This window comes from Strix uralensis, chromosome 3 (genome assembly GCF_047716275.1).
Source record: "Strix uralensis isolate ZFMK-TIS-50842 chromosome 3, bStrUra1, whole genome shotgun sequence".
In the NCBI taxonomy this organism is placed as follows: Eukaryota; Metazoa; Chordata; class Aves; order Strigiformes; family Strigidae; genus Strix; species Strix uralensis.
The window spans coordinates 25,140,934-25,160,564 of NC_133974.1; the positions used below are offsets into that span (position 1 = coordinate 25,140,934).

The window sequence follows — 19,631 nt, forward strand, 5'->3', positions numbered from 1 at the left end:
CTGGACGACGCTCTTAGTCAAATGGTTTATTTTTAAGTAGTCCTGCAAGGAGCAGGGAGTTGGACTCGATGATCCTTATGGGTCCCTTCCAACTTGAGATATTCTATGATTCTATGACTTATTCAATTCTTTATTAAATAGCATTTTTCTGTAGTTCATTTGTGAAAAAGTAGATAATTGGACCTCATTTAATAAAATTCTGCAGTATAGAGAACACATCTATGAAATAATCATGAATGATTACTTTCACAGATCCATGCTTTGGATATTTTGGAAGTGGTTAATATGAGGAGTTAGTCAAATGACTTTTTGAAATAAGACTTTAAAATTACCATTTTAAAATGTCTTACTGACAAAAAACTAAAAACAAGCCATAGTATACCAATGCCAAGTTTAAAAATACATTTTGGTATGTCAATGCCAACTGTCAAGCTGCTAAACTGCCAGATTCATAAAGACCAAAAACATCATGAAGTATAACAATGGTGTAGCATTACACATTCATCAGACAGCTCATTGATCTAATCTTGTTCCAACTGGCAACCAGCTCTTTAACCATCAAAATATTCACCTTTACTTGATAATCTTAATATTTTAGGGTTTTATAGGCTTTATTTTGAATAGGTAAAAGCCAACACCTGTGCTTCTTTTCTGTGTTTTAAAAAATAGAAACTTGTCAGAATGTTGGGGTTTTTTTTTCCCTATCATCACTTGAATCCAGATGTACTGCATCCCAGATAAGTGCTCTAATCAGTTTGCCTCCCTTTCTCAATTTCTTCTCTTGCTGTTGATCAACTTCACATAAATTAAACACTCATTAGACCATGCCTCTAAGATGAATTTTCTTCCTCTCTCCAGGGTTTTCAAAGGACACTTCAAAATAATTTGGATTGCTCTCTAAGTAGAATGGGATTTATTTTGTTAAAATTTCAGAAATTATTGTGATTTAGAAAAATAGTGTCTATTTTACGTATATTAAAAAGTCAGATTTCTCACTTCAAGTTAATAGTATGTACAAAATAGAAACACAAAAATTGTTGCAATTTGTTTAGGCACCTGTGGGCACCCATTACAGCTGCAGCATTACTTTGAACATTTTAGCTTTGACGTCTCAGTGAGCTCGACCTAAGCAGACCCCAGTGGGATTGTCCTGTAGTTCTTGGACATGACAATACTGGTCTCAGTGGGTAGTCCTGTACTACCTGGGGCTTGAGATTGGTCCATTTTTTCTTTGTAAACATTGTGCTTAATTTAGCAGCCTTTTACAACTCTTATTTATTCTATCATATCAGCTTGTTATATTACAAAGACCTACTCCCTGTCCATCCACTCTGAAGAGGAAATCTGATCTATTTGTCAAAAAGTTATAAATTTTCAATAAAACAGAAATAGTGATGGGCATACTATTTGCTAACCTGGAAGAAAAGTTCAGTTATTAAATGATAATGCAGGCTTGAGCAAACTTAAAAGCAAAATCCCAGCTCCGACACCTTTTTCATGCAAAAACTTGGTTTTAAGAGAGGATAGCTAGATTAAGAAGTTCAAAACTTAATCAACAGTATTTAATCTCATACTCTTTCTCCCACAGAAATAAAAGATCAGTCTTCTGAATATCTTGTAAAGACTCTCTTCTTTTTCAATTAAGTATCCTAAACTGTTTTCCAGTGATATGATAATCCTCATCTGAGATTATATTTTTATTTTAATGATGATCCCTTAAAATAAGTCTACAACAATTTAATAAGAAAGCCCTAATTTTGAAGCAAAAAATGAAAAGGGTGTATTTTTTGAGGGCAAATTAATGACTTTTGTAGATTTCACATATGTTTTTTTAATAAATAGGAAAGTTAATCCAGTTATTCCCAGAAGTGTACACGCATTTATGAAATCCTTCAACTTCTTATGACTGCCCTTGAGGTTTGTTTTTCATTTTTAGTAAATAATTGTATCTTCCTCTGATGTTTGCTTATTTTTCTAACAGTCAGACTGAAGTCTTCTTTTTCATTCTCTGACTTTACTATATCATTCTGGGTACCTTCAGTATGTTTTCATTATACTGTTCATCTCATTTTTCACTTCCTTCCTGTCTTCCAGGCACCTTGTTGCACAGATCCGGCTCTGACCTGGCACCTTTTCATATTTTTATGAGGTCCCTCCATACCTACTGATACTTGTTTTAACAAGAATATATAAACATAAATATATGTATGCATAAATATATATATACTTATACACACATGCACATATATAAGATGTATATACTCCTAGCTGTGTCCATATCGTCATTGGGTGTGATCTAGTCCTGCAATACTGTGTAAGATATTATACAGTATATCCTATTTGCTTTTCCTGAAACACTTCTCTGACTTGTTGTTTGACCAGTAACAATTTAATCTCAATGTAAACATTGCACCGATTATTCTGAAAATGAACAAAATTGCTCAGGCAGAATCTGCCATGTCTCTCTAGAAATTAGATTTGGGAAAATATTCCACTTTATCATGTAATGCAACATCAATAAGCAGAATTGTTGAGAAATTGTCTTTTTCTTTCCCTTTATTTTTTCTAAATTTTTTAATAAACATGGATAAATGATGGGATCAGGAAATCTTCTTCTCCTCCTTATACTTATAAAATCGTATTTGTCTGAACCTCAGAGGCTGAGAAGAAATTACATCAGAGGATTACTTACTACCTCAGAAAGCATGGATAACACCAAAAATGTCAATTTCTCTTTGCTACATGTTTTTAGAATATCAGCTCTGAATCTCTGTATTTAGTTTATCTTACTCTATAGTGAATCATAAACTCTTCTTCCTTTCTCCCTTTATCTATTCTAAGAATACCTTATTGATCATATATTTTTTACAAAGTATTTCTCCAATAATATTTCTTAATTCTGTAACCTAAATACTTATTACTTGATCCTTTTGGACCTTTCTGATGTATGATCTCTTCTACTGGTTTGTCTTTGTATTTATTCTTTATTTTCCCTCCAACAAATGGGTTTCTTTTTAATGATAACATATCACCTGTTCTTCCCCTCACAGCTATTTTCATTGTGAGAAAAAGCTTACTATTGTAATATCACTAATCCAATTTGTATTCCTAATGTTAGCTTCATAAAAATCTAGACACATTCAACTATAATCAACTAGGGATTCTCAAAATTACAGGGAATTGAGAACCTAATTATACAAAGTTCGTTTAGAAGTAGTCACATATCATAAATCAGCTATTAGTGGAATTACTGCAGAGAATGAAATTAACATTCAAAATGTTTCAGACTTGTACTGCACAGTATTTCAACCTCAAGATAAAGAAGGCAAATGTTTTGGGTGACACTACTATGGTAGCCAAGAACGAGACAACAAAGACCTTTTTAATCCTCAGGACAAAAACCAGAAAAACAGAATTTAGGTGGGCCATTGATTCTCCCTGGCAATTTTTGTAAGCCACCTGTACAGTTTTTTGCAGAAACCCATGGTAAACTTCCTCGTTAGCTTCTAATAGCAGGAAAGTCCATGGCTGCTCTTACTTACCATATGGAAAAACTGGACTAAGTTTTATTAATAACCTCATCTTTTCAGAATTTGCCTTTAAAGTTTTCTCTTTCTGTGTTCTATTTTGGGTGGACTGTTTTCTTTCTTTTTCAGTTTGGAAGTTGCCAGAGTTTCACACACTAAAAAATCGGTTTATTGAAAGAAAACAGAAAAAAACAAGCTAAAGCAAACGTCTTGACAGTCAAATTATCTAAACTTTCTAAAAATGCTATTGACCTGTCTTTTGATTTCTGTTCAGAGTTCTTTCTAAGTCATCAGTGAATCTGCAGTACAGTTCAGGTCCATCACCCTCTGCATGGCTATACTTTAAAAAGAGAACCTCTGTAACTGAGTAGCAGCCAGGAAAATAAAATCGCAGAATACAAGACTCAATGCTGTCTACATCTTCCTGAAGGCCTAGTAATACACTAGGAATTTTTCTAGCAGAAACAGCATTTGTACAGTTAGAGAATGTATAAATTACTAGATACCAGCTTCTTAATGATTCTGAAAATATTAAGCAACAAAATTGCAGAAAACAGTAATTTGCCAGCATCAGCAAAGCTAGCGGAACATACCACAGAGAACAAGGTTATTATGATTTTTTAGTATATAAACCATGTAGCTTTAACTCTGCTATATTATCTTGCATGGATGCCATGAAATTAGTTTATGGTGACAAGAATGAAGAGTACTGTCTAGAAACAAAACTGTAACAAAAGGTGTTTTCATGGAAAAGACCAAGGTTCTTAGAGAAACAATAGGGAAACATTTCTTGCTTGAAGACATAAATGAAGGGAAAGGGCTACTTCATGGCATATGTTCTAAACTGATAAAATCAAGTAAAATATGGAAGGCCTAAAAACCCTCATGAAATCCACATTCTACATGAACTCTAAAAATCCACTGAGGCAATGACTCAGCTCACATAAATCATTAACTGTTAAATAACTTTTCTGTTATGGTTCTCATTTCTTGACAGAAGGTACACAGAATTCTTTGGATTTCATGTAAGTTCTATAAGGGGTTTAGGACCCTACTTCAATTTTTATTAATAGGTTAAATTTACAGAGCTACAAATGATGAACAAAATTTCAGTCCTGCTAGAGATATTTATTTGTATGCAGATTACAGAGACTTAGTGGGACAGCTCACCTGACTGGAGGGCTGCAATGGATAGACACAGGCTCTTAGGAAAAGCAGGAAGAAAAGGAGAGGCTGTACCCTACACAGGAGCTTGAATGAACAGAGTTCTGCTGCACAACAGGCAACAAGCTCATTGAGCTCCTGCAAGCTAGAATGAGAAGGGGAAGACAAGAGGGAGGTCATTATGGTGAATATCAGCTACAGACCACCTGATAAATAAATGGTCAAGACCTTTAGACAACTAGAAATTTCCCAACCACAGGTTCAGGTTCTCATGGGAGAGTTTAACCATCCCAACATCTGTGTGAATGGCAGCATAGCTGAGGGCAAGCAATCCACTAGATTTCTGAGTTTAATAGCAAGAATTTTTTTAATGCAGGCACTGGACAGGTTAACTAGGGTGTAAGAACAAAGAACCATTCAAAGAAATTATAGTCAACAGCATCTGTGGTTACAATAACCATAAGCTGAAGATCCTGAGGGAAGTAAGGAAGGCACGTGGTAGAATAAACTCCTTGGACTTCATCAGAGCAGATTTCAACTTGTTTGTGAAGTGATAGATAAGCTCGCATGGGCTGATGTCTTGAAGGGCTAAGGGGCCCAGGAGAGTTTGTTTGACTTCAAGGGCAACTCCTTCAAAGCTCAAGAATGATACATCTATTTATGTACATAAATTAGTAGGCATATCAGGAGGCTGCTGGGGCTGAGCAGGAAATTCCTGACTGAGGTGTTCTAACTGAAATGCAGAAAAAAACCAAACCAGTGTACAAAATTTGAAAGCACGGACAAGCGACTTGAAAGGAATATAGAAGTATTGCTCAGTAACGCAGGGATAGAAAGAGGAAGGCCGAAGCTGAGATGGAATGAAACTGGTGAGGAATGTGAACAACAGTCATTCTAGAAACCATTCTATAGGTGTATCAACAACAAAAGGGAAGTGAAGGACATGGTGACCTGCTGTTCAGTGGTGTAAGTGACCTTGTGATGAAGACATGGAAAAGGCTGAGGCTCTTGATGTCCCCTTCACTTCTCTCTTCATTAGCAAAGTCTGCCCTCAGGCCTCCCTATTCTCAATAAAATGTAGAAGTTTTGGGAAGAAAAATAGTAGCCACAGCACAGGAGAAACAATACAAGGAACTATAGAATTAAACAGGGTATGTGCAAGTTCATGGTACCTAACAGTATGCACCTAAGGGGTTTTGGTGTTCCACAGTTTGAGGCTGCTCTGTATCATCTCTGAAAGGTTGTGACAATCAAGGGTGATTCCCAGTGACTGGAAAAAAAGATACTTTTTCATTTCTCATTTTCAAAAAAAGCAAGGATCCTAGCAACTGTGTATCTGTCAAGTTCACCTCAGACCTCCAGAAAATTATGGTAAAAGTGTTTATGAAAACCACTCCCAAGCACACAAAGAACAAAAAGGTGAAGAGGCACAGTCAGCTTTTTACAATGCAAATCATCCTTGGCTATCTGACTGCTTTCTCTGATGAAAGGATTTAGCTTGACATTAACAATGTTTTCACAACACAGTTCCCCACTATATCCTTGTAGTCAAATTGAGGGCATATGGACTGGATGGGTGGACTATTATCTGAGTGAAAGACTGGACCATCAGGTTCAGACTTCAGAGACCAATTGTTTAAAGTCAAGCTAGTGGTCAGTGACTTGCAGCTTTCCCCAAGGATTCAAACTGGGGCTGAGTTTACGTATCTTCACCATGTATCTGCAGTATGGGATTGAATGCACCCTGACAAGGTTTGCAGATGGCATCCTGAAGGGCAGGACTGCCATTCAGACAGCTTTGACAACAGGCTTTGACAAGCTGGAATAATGACAGGAATCTCATGAAATTCCAAACCAGAAATGCAAAGTCCTGTACCTGGAACAGGATCATCCCATGCAAATAATATTTGCTAGGTGTCAGATCTGACAAAATTACCTGAGGTCCTGGTGAAACACAAGATGAGTCAGTGGTGCACTTTTGCAGCATAGGAGGCTTACCTCATATTGGGTTGCATGAGCAAGAACACAGCCAGCAGCTAAAGAGAGAGGGTTAAAGAGAGTTCATCTGCTTAACACTCAGGAGGCCCCATCTGGAATGCTGTGTCCACCCTAGGGTCCCCCAGCACAAAAGAGACACTGACACTGACAGACAAAACAAGTCCAGAGAAGGGCCACTAAAATGGTTAAGATGATGAAGAACATGATGTATGAGACTAGAGAATGAGGGAAAGAGATCTTTCAGCCTTGACAAGAGGACGCTATGAGAAAATCTAACTATACTGTTTAGGAAAGATGGAGCCAGAATCTTTCCATAGGTCCACAGCAGGGGAAGAGTAAATGGACATAATCAGTAAAAAGATAATTCAAATTGGACATGCGAATGAGGGCAGCTAGGCAGTAGAACAGATTTCCAGAGAGGTTTCAGAATCTCCATCCGTGGAGATATTAAAATTTCAACTGGGCAAAGCCCTGGAAAAACTGACTTAACTTTGGAGTTATCCATGCTTTGAGCAGGAGTTGGACTCAAAGGATCACCAGAGGTCTGCTTCAAAGATTATATGGTTGAAGATTTCAAGTTTCCTCTTCCTTGCAGAAAGTTTCCAAAAGCAGAAACTTGCAAAAGCATTTCCCAGATCCTGCTCTCAAACTACTATAGCTATTGCCCATGTAAATTAAAAGGAAAAAAGATCAGTAGATAACATCTACCTCTGAATTTAAACTCTGGAGAGTCATTGCTTGTGAACTGTGATTACAGTTTTAAATGGTGTAGAATTTTAGACAGTACATTAGCACATTTACATTTAGAAACTAAAAAGCCCGCAAAACCTCAAAATAAATTTATTTAATCTGCTGTTTTAATATTGTCTTAATATTTTAAAGATATTTCATGTCTTCATTTTTACCTCTGCAAAAAGGAACCGGAAAATCCCATGATGCACCATTTCCAGGACTCACAATACATGTCAACATGGCATGGCCTTCTAGGATGTAACCAGAGATACAGCTATATCGGATTTTATCTCCAATGTTGAATCTTGTTCCATGAAGTACTCCTTTAGGTATTTCTCCTGGGTTGCCACAAGTATGACTAGGTAATACTGTCAAAAGAAAGAAGGAAACATGTTACAGTTAAAATCTGCAGAGGTAATAAATTGTAATTAAATAATTTGTTGTGGTTTTTTTTTTCTTTTTTTTAAAAAAAAAAAAACAGTATTCCTTATACAAATAAGGCAAACTTAGGCTAGGGAATGTACTTTCACAAAAGATTTCAGTTTATAACAGTCATCATCACTTTCAAAGCTAATTTCAAACTCCCTTCTTGGTTTAACAGTCCTTCAGTGAAATTCCTTACAGATCTATTTTCAAACAAAATATCCTATAAATCTTGCTGTTTCTCCCATAATTCTGAATGAAGTAAAAGAAGTTTTTATTTAATTATTTTTTTGAAATATTGTAAAAATATTCATACAACATCAGATCCAGACAGTAGAAGGCACTTCATGTACAGTTTTCATTTTAGTTGATAGAATAGCAATTTAAAAGAATCCAATAATTAACTGGTCTCTGACCAGTTAAAGTCTAAGTAGATTAAAGTCTAAAGTAGATTTTAAAAGTTTGATTTTCTGCTTATTTTCAAATTACTCCAGGTTCTAGAAAATAAATTAAGTCAATCTTTGTTAACAGAAATAAATTATGAAGGAAAAAATGACTAAGCAGTGACATTGGACTGATATGAATGGACATACTTATTTTCTTTTTTACTGCAGAAAGTTACTTCTGTTTGTAAGCATTAGTTATTTGGAAGAGATTGTCTTAACTAGTTATCAGTTTAAAGATGATACTCCTCCATCTGTGAAAAGCAAAAGTGTGTTATGAGGAGGACAAAAATGGAATTTTTTTTGTTCTTGATCTCATTTGAAAGTTATTAATGGCATGCCATTCCTTTCATTGAAGTAGTATAAATTAAAATTGTTTAATTTCCTTTAGAACAGAACAAGTAAGTGCAGGAAGTTGAAATATGTCTTCAACAGAGCACAAAAGATAAATGCATTCATCAAAGAAATGGTGGTCTGAAATGCTCACATATATTTCAGGTATCGTTTCAGAAACCGCATGTTTCATGGACAAATTATTTCACCCCGTACTTCTCTCTTTCCTTACTCTACCCATCTACAGAATAAATATAACCATATTAACCTCCCTAACCTGCATGTTGAGAGGATTAATTACTCAATACATACACATCCGCAGAGTGTTGTAAAGCATTATATCAATGTATCAATGCTAATTAAGGCCCATTATACCATGTAAGTTCAATTATTGAATGCACACCCTTAAATTCATTACTCTAACAGTTAGTCACAGTGGCATTTAAATGATCATAATTACACTTAAGTTACACCTAGATTATACAGGAAAATATTGAAAAGGCAAAAAACCATAAAGCTAAAATCATTAAAAGAGAGAACACTTTCACCTACAATATTCTTTTATGAAAAAAATCCCAAAATCTTCTATAAATATTAACAAGGTAATAAAAGCCACATAAAACTCTAATGAATTATGAGTTAGATGAGTATTCTACTAATGTTGCAGATCAGACATCTAAGATTTCTGTGCATTACAGAAACTACTTAAAGTTGCTGAGTGAGTAGCTACCAAAGCTAGAAGCAAACAATGATACCCAACTTCTTTTGTGCTGTTTGAGCAGCCTTAATAGAATAGGGTATTTATTTGGATGTGTTCATACACATTGGAAAGAGAGTCAGTGTTTGATTCATATCAAACATAAGATATATAAAATATAAAATAAAGGAAGTGATATAATTGGAATAAAATAAATATATTAATTTACATTATAAAATAAATATATTAATTTACATTTCAAAAAGTTAGCAACAATGATCCATTATACACTACAGTATATATTGCTATATGCTGTTATATGTTTTATAGCACTATTAAAAACTGCTACATCTCTCTTGGCAAATTTTCCCCTTTTTGTTGCTTTAATAATGGTAGGTTAATACAGGTAATTTTGCAAGAAAATTCAAACAACTAAAAATTCGTTACATGCTTTGACACAGCAGAATACCTACATTTGATACAAGAACCTTTCTTTCTGTTATTTTCAAACCATAACATTTTTACAGATATATGAAGTAGTTTCATCATAAGATCTGGTGTATGCAGCAATATTTATACAAGCCAAAACCCAGCATTTATTCTTATGAGTGGGTGTGTTATCCAGAAAAAAAAAAAAAAGCTCTTTATTCAAAGATACTGTGATTTCTGATATACTGCATTCCCAAGCAAAACACATCACAGCAAATCTACATCTGCCATATACATGACAACTGGCACTGGTTAATTATTAAAATTGTACTGCAGCAAATCAGTTTTCGATCTGTGTAAAGGTTGCCTACAATGATGCTTTTCTGCCTCTTCTTACCACTAGATCTACCAAGAACCCCAAGAAAAAATGGGACTTGGCATCCTGAAACTGGCATGCATTTTACCACAACCTCCTAAAAAACAGTAAAAGATGAGTGATCTGAGAATGACAGCCATGTTCAATAATACATGTAATAGTTCACAGGATTTCACCACTTGTCAAGATTAAGCATTCAACTACATTATTTATGTGCTTTTCTAAAACTTTGACTGAGGCACCTGCACAGTTTCATCTGCACAGACTTCATTGCTTCTAGTTTGAACCTAAAATGAATTATCCTTTGAAAGCTCCTAACAGTAACCAAAATAGTTTTATCTTTGGATTATAAGAGTTCTAGTTGACCAAAGCTATCATATGCAAAGGTTATATATGTCCATCAAGTTTTAACATCATTGCCAAGATTTCAGTAAAAGACCCATATTTTTCTGTAGTGTTACTGAGGTCTACTGCCAGTAAGTAGGATTGAGAATCTGCAGTCACTCCCTGGAGGAGGCTCACAGAATCACCAGTGTACCCAGCACCTTTCATTATCAAGATGCTTGATTTATGAAATCATTTGATGTTCACTGTGTATTGAGAACAATTATAAACTATACTACACTGAAGCACTGAAGGTAATGGTTTTTTTATATTGACCTAACATTATAGTGTTCTCAGATAGCATGTTTTATCTTTTGTCTTCACTCAAGTCCTTCCCAGGTTTGAAAAAAAAAAAAAAAAATACAGTGTTTGGAAAGGAATCTGTTTAGTCTTAATATTTTAAAAGCAAAAATATGTACAATGGGATAGACAAGCAGATCCATCTCCTAAGATTTCCTCCTCAAGCGTCTATCTTCACCATTATGACAGACATAAGAACCTGTGTGGATTTCACTTTCTAGCACAGATCAATCTGGAGCACTGTGCAGTAAGATTTATTAATGAAATTAAAGCTAAAAGATAGGCCTTCCTCATACATTACCTGTATCTTCCTAGGCAGTAGAACTGTTTGCCAAATGCACATGACCAAAATCCATAATGCAACTTATTGATTAAATAAAGTGCCAAAGGTTTTAACTCACTATTTAAACTAACTATGCACATGTTATATATTTTTTTAGAAAAGTATTTAAAACATCATAATGTATATGCTAAATCATAACACTAATATTATCAGATATTGGCAAAAGAGTACACCACAGCAAGACTTGAAAACATAGCAGAGAAATGGCACCATTTTTGATGATATATGAATAATCAATTAGAGGTTGTTAAACAAACTCGTATTTAACAAATCGCTCATTCTCAGATGGCCTGTATTAGATTATTTATTTACACATCCTTTTCAACACTCTTTCTGAAGATAAACTCCATAATTGTTTGCAACAGAGGCCACTTGAAGGCATATTCACAGCACCTTAAACATAGTAATCCTTTGTTTTCACTTATGAAGAGTTCCTTTTATTTTGTTGAATATATTAGATTTCATCACCTAACCCTTTCTGATTTATCCTAACAGAGAAATCACCTAAAATTAGACAGCAGTTGCTGATAAAGAAAAAACAATATATAAATTGTAGCTGTCACTGAATTGAATAAACTTTTGAATTGCTAGTTTATTCCACCTAAGTTTTCTTGCTGTGGTTACCACACTAGAATGCAAGAGTCTGTAAATACACAATAAGCAATGCCTATATATTTCTCCCATGTTTACTTCAAATCATGACATCATGACAACTACTGGTACTGTGATGTCTTGTTTTGGTAAGATTTTTTTTGTACTTTGGTTTAAAAGGTCAAGTTAAAAAAAGATACTTTCTAATAAATTCTTAAAGTTTTGAGGTCTCTGGCAGCCCAACTCTTATTATTTTTTACATGAATAAGGCATCTAGATTTGACATCAGTTATAAAACTATGAAAATTAACATCCTAATTTTTGCTGAAAGTACTATTCAGAGGCTCAATCTGACAATGACTTCAAGAGAACATAATGGATTTTTTAATTTTTTTTCCTCAGATGTCATGATCATAAACTAGATTGCAAAGATCTCCTAGAGTCCTTAATGGCAAAAAGCTCACACTGCTTATGTCAGTTAAAGACAAGAGTTTCACCCTTCTGTGAATCAGCTGTTCAGCTATTCTAGGTGAGTGACACACATGGCAGTTGGAACTTGACAGCAACAATCCAGAAAGCAGTTTAATTCGAGTTAAGAAAATAGGAAGGGGAAAGAGAAAAGGAAGGAGCAAGGTGCATGTTTTTCCTTCACTTACTTTGATAGCTTTACATGCTATTCGTTCGTTTTCCTGTTCTTCCTGAAACAAGTGGAAAAGTTTTCCAGGTGGCACCTAAGTTGAGCCAAATGCAAACTTGCCTACTTTTTGCTGTTCCATAGTCCCTCTGTTAAAGTCCCCTATGTATTTCCTAACATTACCTTCTTATATTGGTGGCCACAGGAAAAAGCATAACTTAGGAGGAAGTCAGAGAGTCCCTTGACATGGTTAACAGCTTTGTAATTACAACACTGGGAGGAATTTCAGAAGCTCTGTGGAGAAAATCGGGGTTACAGAAAATTTCAGGGCATATGTCAAGATGTTTAATAGATGTGAGCACAGCCCATGATACCCTGTCCACATGGCTACAGTAAGTGTTGCACTTTGTGGTTTCATGCATAAATAGAAGGTATACATACAACTGTATTTCCAGAGTCACAGAAGAAGAAAATAATAAACGCTAGATTTTCTTGCAAGAATGGCACTGAAACGGAAGTCTCCACTCCAGCTCAGAAAAGCAGTCTAATCTGAATAGGAACTCTGGGGAAAAAAAAATTAATAGCCTTTCAATCTACCAAATAAAAGTGCTATACTGAACAAAAGATAGACTTAGAAAGATACTTATATGTATATGCCTGTAAAAGTATTTTCTTTAATAAATCTGTTCCGGAAATAATATAATGCTCTTTTCTAAGGTGTAAGTAATGAAACTTGCTTTGAAAACCTAATTCTAAAGATTTCTGTAGAACTGTACTTGCCATTTCTACATAGAAAAAGACTACAAAATCAATATATTTGATTTTTTAACTTTTCTAATGTCTTACATTAAACTTCATTACAGTACATTTTGACCTTTCTTTTTTAAATAATTCTAAATATTGAATCAATTGAAAAGCATGTAATATTTCACTGTCGATTTATTAAACAACTTTGTCCTTTCCATATTTCCAGGAGCTATTTCAATGAATAGTTAATTGATCTACCAGCGCTGATTTCCACATTAGTATGGAACACTACAGATGTGTGTAGGTCATCTGTTAGAGGACAGTATCATGACAGAAACTGCACAGTCCTACTCTTTGCAAAATTCTTCTGTAGACTCAAAACCAACATGACCTACAAACTTGCTTTGATGTATATGACACTTTTTGGAAAGCAAACGAGATGAAGAAGCTAGAACAGGTTGCCCAGACCGTGTCTTTTTTGGTTTTGAGTATCTCCAAACATGGAGACTCCACAGGATCTCTGGGCTAAATAAATAAATAAACATGGAATTTTCTGTATTTCACCTTATGTCCATTGCCTCTCATCCTGCCAGTGGCCACCACTGGGAAGAGTCCAGCTGCATCATCTTTACCACTGCCCAGAAGGGAATTTACACACCTTACTAAAATTCCCCTGAGCCTTCTCTTTCCCACGCTGAACAGTCTCAGATCTCTGTTCCTCCTCAGGTCATATGTACCACGCCTTTATCCATCTTTGTGGCCCTTTGCTAGACTTGCTTCACTATGTCCATGTCTCTCTCTTGTACTGGGCAGCCCAGAACTGGACACACCACTCCAAGTGTGGTCTTACTAATGCTGAGTAGAAGTGAACAATCGTTTCCCTCAACTTGCTGGCAGCACTCTGCATAAGGCAACGCAGAAGGCTGTTGGTCTTTGCCACAAGGGCATATTGCTGACCTGTGGTCAACAAATTGTCCCCAGGTTCTTCTCTGCAGAGCTGTCTCCTTGCTGGTCAGGCCCCATATATTACCGGTGTCTGGGGTTATTCACTCCCAGGTGCAAGACTTTGGATTTCTCTTCGGTGAGCTCTATGAGATTTCTGTTTGCCTATTTCTCCATCCTGTCACGATCCCTTTGAATGGCAGTCTAACTGTCTGGTGTATCAGCCATTCCTCTGAGTTTTGTATCGCCTGGAAGCTTGCTAAGCATGCAATCTGTTGTCCAGGTCCTTAATGAAGATGTTAAACAGTACTGGGACCAGTAATGACCCCTTTTGTACTTCAACAGTGACGGACCTCCAGCAAACTGAGTATCTTTTCCAGATTTTAACTTCCAGTTCAATGGTAGGCTGGAAGACCCAACATGGAGTCACTAAGGGTGAATCATGCTTGACCAATCTGATTGCCTTATGTGAAGATATGACTGGCATAGAGGACTAGGGGGTAGCAGTGGATGTTGTTTACCATGACTTCAACAAAGCCTTTGACAAGACTCTCTAGAGTAGCCTTGTAACAGATCCAGTGGATCATGAAATGGAAAACTGGACAGTAAGTTGGGGGGGAAATTGCTGGACTGCAAGGTTCAGAGTGTTGTGACCACCAGTAAAGAGCTCAACTGGCAGTTGGTTACTAGTTGATGCCTCAAGGTTCTTAATAGAGATGATATTCTTTAATACTTTTTATTACAATGGAAGATGGAATGAACCTTCCTCAGGTTCAAGATGACACCAAACCAGGGAGCAGTCCATACACTGGAAGGAAGGACTGTTATTCTGCAGGCTGTCAAGATCCCTTTGAAACACTGTGATGCAAATATTGTGACATTCAACAAAGGCAAATGCAAAGTTTTTCCCCCAGGACAGCGTAACACCATGGAACTGTACAGTGTGGTGCCAGCTGGCTGGGAAGTAGTTTGGCAGAAAGGGATCCTGCAGCAATGTGCTCTGGCAGCAAAGACAACTGCACCCCAAGCTGTAGAAGAGTAAAAGAGCAGCCAGCAGGTGAAGGGAAATTATTCTTCCCCTCTATACTGTGTTTGTGAGTCCATGGCTGGAGTACTGTGTCCTGTCTGGGACTTTTCAGTACAAGGAGGACATTAACGTACCAGATTACGTTCAGTGGAGGGCCACCACAATGATCAGGGTCTGAGACACTTCTCTTGTGATGGGAGGCTGAGGGACCTGGGCTTGTTCAGCCTGGAGAAAAGACTGCTTTGGAAAGGGGGAATATTAATCCTAATGGGAGCGTGTAGGGAAGACTTTTCTCAAAAGCGCCGTAACAAGATGGAATATAATGGATGCAAGTTGCAACAAAGGAAGTTGTGTTTCACATTTAGAATGTTTGGGGTTTTTTGCAACTTGAGAGCAGCCAAGGATTGAAGTATAAATTTCCCAGAAAGATTGTGAAATATGTCCTTGGAAATATCCAAACTATGACAGGACAAGGCCCTAAGCAACCTCACCTAACTTGGCCCTTCTTTAGTGGGGGTGAGTGGGTGTTAATCAAACAAACACCAGAGACCCTTCCCAATTTAAATCAGTCAATGTCTCCATCTTTGTTTGCTGAAAAAGAAACAAACTTTAGAACCACTGGCAGCTAGTGCTAGTTAATCTGTTTATACCTTTTTTCCTAATTTTTATGATCCCTAGCTTCAAGTTTAGTACTGACTTTGACTATGTTTCTGGAACACAGATCATGCAAGCACAGACAAAATGGTAATCTCTAATGTAATACAGAGTATTGGTCCACAGCTAGGGCCCTGGGTACTATACAAATAATAAAAATAAAATAATTTTATGTTTAAGTTCTGATATTTAAAAAGCCCCCACTATAATACAGATAAGGTGAAACCACATAATAAGAAAAATAATAGTTAAAAGAAATGTGTTCCACAGGAAGTGTAATTCAACAATTACTCTCCATTGGTACTATCAATAAATTAATTTTTAGTTTATATAATAGTTTTTTTACAATATTTAATACAGACTTCTGTGAACATTCAATTATTAGTCTATTTATTTTAGTGTGTACATATGTACATACACACATATGCACATTAGATCAAAACAGTAAATCTTCAGTTTGAATGTCTCCAGTTTTAGGGTTTTTCTTAATAAAATATCCCATAATTTCTCCAAGACTTCCTCCAGCAGCTGATATGTCAAAATACAAATCTCACATATGACATAGATCTAAGCTGTTAATCAATTTGTGGGGCGGAAAAAAAAAAAAAAAAAATGTGCATAGAATTTTTAACTTTATTCCCCCCGAAAACAAATGAGGACATTTTTCCCAACCCCAGAGTTACAAAAAATCATGATCAGAATATACTACTAGAAGGGTAGTACCATAATTTTTGTCATTGGCACACATGCACATACACACACCCCCACACAGACACACAACTAACCTTGAAAGCTTTAGTCTGCAAGTTATCTAACATAGGATATTTACATCTTTCTTAAAAATTATTTCATAAAAAAATAACGGATTTCATTTTGTTTAGTCTAGGGAAAGGAAGAGTTCACACAAAGAAACCAAAACATACAAAGTGCAAGATCATGAAATACCTGATAATTAAGCCATATTTACACATCAAGGTGCCAAATGCAGCATTCAAAAATCTACATGGCACAGAAACATACATACTGAAGCATTAAACATGGCCCACTCTTTATCTGCTGGCAACTTTTTTGTTCAGACTATCTTTATTTGGCCTACTTGAGATTTTTTTCTTGAAAAAAAAAACAACAAACCAAACAAAAAACCACAGCCTTATTGGGATATAAAAAAAAAAAAAAATCTGTTATGGTTATTATTGTTAGCTGAGCAAGTAGAAACCTGTATATTCATAGAATCCAAGGATAAAAGGAAATCTCTTCCCTGTTATGTGTTTGTTTCTGTATTTGTGCATTCATAAATCACTGCAATATTTTCCAGATAGAACACTTGGATCATATCATTTTTGAAAGTTACAGCTTTCTTGTTTTACAAGCATTTACCCAACTGTGTCTATCTGTCTCTAAGGATGTACAAAATTGTATTGGATTGCACAGCTATGAAAATCATTTGGGAGTATGCAGCAACTTTAAAACTCTAATATATCTTCCACATTGAGATTGATATTTTAATTTTCTTGTGCAGGTAATAACAAAAGATTGATGGATTTTATTTTTAGTGTGTTTACTTTTATTATGAAGTATGTAATAAATGTCTTGCCGTTGGTTATAAGACCATAAAAGTCAATATTGTACAAACAATGCCAGAAAACTCTCAAGTGCAAAGGCAATCTGAAGTTAAAGTCAAAACTTTCTACTTCCTTGTACTTATTTTGCCTCAGATGTACTACACACTTTCTTAGATGAGTCCAGATCAGTGAGCAGTATTTCTAGATTTTAATTCTCTCTTCTTGAAACAGGAGAACAAGCAGAGCATGACAGTCCAGGCTGAGGCTATAAAAAGCATTTGAGCTGTGCAAAATTTATGAATGGAAACTTTGCCAGCTACCAGAGATCAAAAGTCATTAGTCATATTCTTAAAAATATCGAAATCATGCTTTTCCACCTCCTCTAAAAAGTTCAGTGTGTTCTATGGTCTCTCTTCCAATTTGTCAGTACAATCATCACAACTGTGTGTAATATCTGCCCTTCTTACTCTGAGAGAGATCATGATGACCTTTTGGCAATGAAGGAACTTCTGTTTTCTCAACTACCCTTCCACAGCACTACTTCCAAACTGTCAACATAAAAAAATACAATCAGAAGACTACTTCTCACTCACTACCTAATGTATGATAACATATAAAACCAAGCAAATACCTTTTTTAACCAGACCACTTTTGAGGTCTGACAAAAAACTACACTTGATTCATAAAAACCAAATCCATCCTGTGCTTGAATGCCCATAGGATATAAAGGTAAAACCAACAATATCTCTGTGTGTTAAACAAGGTACTTATCAAACAGAAAGATAAGTACAAGAAACTGATAAGACCTTATCTGGAGGCCTGCATAAAAATCTGATTACTCATGTTCAAATAAGAGTAATTCAATCTGAAGCAAATGTTGAGCAGGCCAACTAAAGTGATCAAGAGGTGGAGAGATTTTAAGAAGATATTGGAAGATCTTTACAGCTATAATCTGAGAAATGAAGATTAAAATGCAGTCACTATGAAGACACTGGAAAGCAAATAACAGGTCATAAGGAATATTAGACAAGCTGAAGGCAAGGATGGAACAAAAATGAAAGCACATGAACAAATCACAATTACAAGCAAGCTGAAAACAAGAAGCATTCTAAGCAAAACATGAAACTATTGGGCAGTTTCCATGGAGAGAGGAGACTGGGGGGATGTGAGAGACTGAAATGTCATATGACTGTCTCAAAGCTTGCTTGTGTCTGTGGAAACCTCCAGGACAAGCTGCTGCGGCCTGTGGATTGGTCTGGGGGATGTCGCTCAGGGAAGTGGGAGTGTATTGAAGGATGCACCCCCCCACTTCTTTGCAGTTGCATTGTCCAGACTCTTTACACAAGCCTCAAAGGGGCAGACGTGTACTGAGCTGGCCCCATCCTGTAGCCATTTGTGGCTCTGTTGTGTAGGCCAGACACCATGCCTGCATTGCTAATGAACTGACAAGAGGCAAATGTTCCTGCCCAGAAGCCAGATGCAATAAAACCTGTGGGACCAGAGAAAAAAAAACCTAAAGGTGAGCAGATATGCTAATCAGCAGATGCAATGAACTTAAAAAGGCAACAGAAAACTTTGCTCAGTGTACACCCACCATTGAAGCCAGATCCGTGTGCACCCACCACCGAAGAACTGAAGACTGAGGACCTAGGGGACACCGCTGGATCCATGGTGGTGACTATTCTTGCAGCCCTATCCCACATCCTTGCTTTATTTCTGTCTTTTCCTTCCATTCTGTCCTATCGCTACCCCTCTTCACTTTTTTAATAATAAAAACCTGTTTGGGGTATACGGCATTTGACCTCGTTTGTGTCTTAATCTTGCTCTTGGGATCATATCGAAACCTCTCCCGACATTGGATCAGGACAGGGGAGTACGACTACTCTGAAGCTGACATTAATTTAGAAATCAATTTAAAATAAAAATGACTCCCTGTGTCTTAAGGAGTCTGATCAAGGTATGAAGAAGCTTCCTCATCCAGCTGACATAACTGGAGACAAAAGGTCTGACAGACACACTTGCACATCTATCCTGTCACCCTGCCAACACACAGACATTTGGGTCTGACATTGCTTTTCAGTGAGACACTTAAAATTGATTTTGACAGAGAATGAGAAAGTTAATTGACTTCTGATTTTACACGGAAAAGCACACTTTTGTCAAGATGGAAGACAGGAGTGTACCAAATACTATTATCTTGATATATGATTGAACAAAATATATTGCATGATCAAGATTTTTATATTCTCATTACTATTAAAAAAGTAGTGGAGCAATGAAAGAATTTACATATATCTTACCCAACTATACATAAATTTTATACAT

The 19,631-nt window shown here is 36.1% G+C and overlaps 1 protein-coding gene across 1 annotated transcript in view; it reads right to left on the minus strand.

Annotated features, from left to right (window-relative positions):
• Positions 1-19,631, minus strand: part of CSMD1 (CUB and Sushi multiple domains 1) — a 1,283,073-nt gene that overhangs the window by 678,128 nt on the left and 585,314 nt on the right. Inside the window, exon 4 of the mRNA XM_074861694.1 lies at positions 7,595-7,789. Coding sequence (XP_074717795.1) covers positions 7,595-7,789 — 195 coding nt within the window. The remainder of the gene's footprint in view (positions 1-7,594; positions 7,790-19,631) is intronic.